Consider the following 2,321-nt stretch of genomic DNA (forward strand, 5'->3'; position numbering starts at 1 on the left):
TGCTAACCACTGTGCCACCGTGCCGCCCACAAATCTTCCTTGGTACTGTCCCTGTCAAACACTCCAAAGCCAGGGATGCACTGGGTTAGATACAGATTAAAGCTGTGTTTTCACTGTCCATATCAAAAATTCCCAAACCCGTATTATCACATGGTTAGATACAGAGTAAAGCTACCTCTACTCTTAACCTGAAAGTAAAGCATCCTCTAATCTTTTAACTTGTAAGTAAAGTTGCCTTTACTCCCTTAAAGACAAAGCAAAACGATTTCTACCCTGACCCCCATCAAACACTCTCAGGACTGTGACAGCATGGGGTTAGATACAGAGCCAAGCTTCCGCTTATAAACTGAAAGTAAAGCTCTTTCTACTCTTTTAAACTGAAAGTAAGTTATCCCTTTATAATTTTAAGCAGAATGTAAATGCCCCTCAACACATCAAAAGCTTCCAATGGTGGATCCAGTTCTGGTCCTGAATAGAACTGAGTTTGTCTTGTGATGATAAATGAAATTGCTGTCATTTTGTAGAGAGTTTGGTTTGATTTCCATGCCATAGGATCAGCACAGCCTGGATTGGATTAATCCAAAACAGTGCCTCAGGACCTGGGGTGTACCACTGGGTGGACGGGACATCTGTTGATACCTACCTGCACTGGGCAATCTCCAAGGTACACAGTGGTGAATGTGTTCAACTGCAGCTACACAGGGAAGGCACTTGGCATGGGGTATCCTGCCACACCAAGCAGCACTTCATCTGTGAAAAACCCCATGATGGTGAGGATTCAGGACAGTTTCTTTACAGTGCAGTACATCTCTCCTTGTTATTCTTTCCTTCCAAACTTGGGTGTTTTCTCCTCTCTCACCCCTTTATCCCCATCTCTATCCCTTCCCTCTCTCCATCTTTCCCCTGCCGCTCTTCCCTGTTTTACTCAATTGCCACTTCTCTCCCCTCTACTTCTCTCTGGCCATCTCTTTCCTGTCTCTTGCCCGCCCTTTCTCATCCATCTCTTCCCTCCATCCTTTCTTCACTTTTCCACCCGAACTATTGCTCACCTCTCTTCCTTGCTCCCATTCTCTTTCCCTAATCTCTCCCTACTGTGATCTCTCCCCACACTCTGTCTCTTTCCCCAACTCTCTCTCCATCCTCTCTCCCTTCTTTCTGTCTCCCTCGCCTCATTTTTTAAACTCCATACCCCTCTGTCCATACCCTTCTGTCCATACCCTTCTGTCCATACCCTTCTATCCATACTCTCTGTCCATACTTTCTGGCCTTTAGCTCAGTGTTGTTCCATGTATTATGATCAGGGTTTCAGGTGACTGAGAAACAACCTTATCTTTCACAGTTCTATGTGGAGTTAACTCGATTTTGGGATGTAGTGACTGAAACTCTTTCCTTCTTTATGCTATAGCCCAGCTGCAGGATGTCAATTACTTTCTGACTGGAACACCAACCTTCAGGAAGGTCGACCTGGTGAAGAACATCACGGTGATGACTGAGGCCCCTCTCCGTGGAGCAGTAACAGTTGAGGTACAATAGATTCTGGCAGTTTTCTGGCAGGTTTGAGGATTTCGACCCAGTCACAACTAGGAATGGCAATGTATGTACTGAATAATGATGATGTGCGTGGGTCAGGGAAGCTTGACAATTATACCATAACCACTTTCTACACATTTCCCCATTCACCCCGTTATTCTAATATCTTCTGGTTTGTATGATTCCATGGGTACTGGAGGCATGCTTATACCTATGTTAAGGTGGAACAAACCTAACTAGGGGAACAGGCATCTTCCAAACTCATGACCACTTCCATCTAGAAGGACAAGGGCAGCAGATACATAGGAACACCATCACCTGCAGGTTCCTCTCTGTGCCACTCACCATCCTGACTTGGAAATATATCATCATTGCTTCACTGTTGCTGGGTCAAAATTCCAGAATTCAGAATTCCCTCCCTCAGGGCATTGTGGGTCCATCTACAACATATGAACTGCAACGGTTCAAGAAGGCAGCTCAGCCCCACCTTCTCAACGGCAGCTCAGGACGGGTAATAAAATGCTGGCCAGCCTTTGGCAACACTATTCTCATCAATCACTCCCAGGACAGGGACAGCACAGAGTTAAATATAAAATAAAGCTTCTTCTATGGTTTTAAACTGGAAGTAAATCTTTCTCTGCACTGTCACCGTAAAATACTTCCAGAACAGGCTTGTCATGGAGTTAGATACAGAGTAAAGCTGTCTCTATACTCTCCCCATCAAATACTCCCAGGTCAAAGACATTTGTGGGCGGCACGGTGGCACAGTGGTTAGCACTGCTGTCTCACAG

At 45.3% G+C, this 2,321-nt stretch overlaps 1 protein-coding gene across 1 annotated transcript in view; it reads left to right on the forward strand.

The window, feature by feature from the left end:
- Nucleotides 1-558: 558 nt before the first annotated feature.
- pkd1b (polycystic kidney disease 1b) overlaps nt 559-2,321 on the forward strand; it is a 205,610-nt gene continuing 203,847 nt past the window's right edge. Inside the window, exons 1-2 of the mRNA XM_043715206.1 lie at nt 559-770; nt 1,406-1,524. Of these exons, the coding sequence (XP_043571141.1) occupies nt 1,486-1,524 (39 nt within the window). The 5' untranslated portion in view covers nt 559-770; nt 1,406-1,485. The remainder of the gene's footprint in view (nt 771-1,405; nt 1,525-2,321) is intronic.

The sequence above is a fragment of the Chiloscyllium plagiosum genome, chromosome 24 (assembly GCF_004010195.1).
Source record: "Chiloscyllium plagiosum isolate BGI_BamShark_2017 chromosome 24, ASM401019v2, whole genome shotgun sequence".
In the NCBI taxonomy this organism is placed as follows: domain Eukaryota; kingdom Metazoa; phylum Chordata; class Chondrichthyes; order Orectolobiformes; family Hemiscylliidae; genus Chiloscyllium; species Chiloscyllium plagiosum.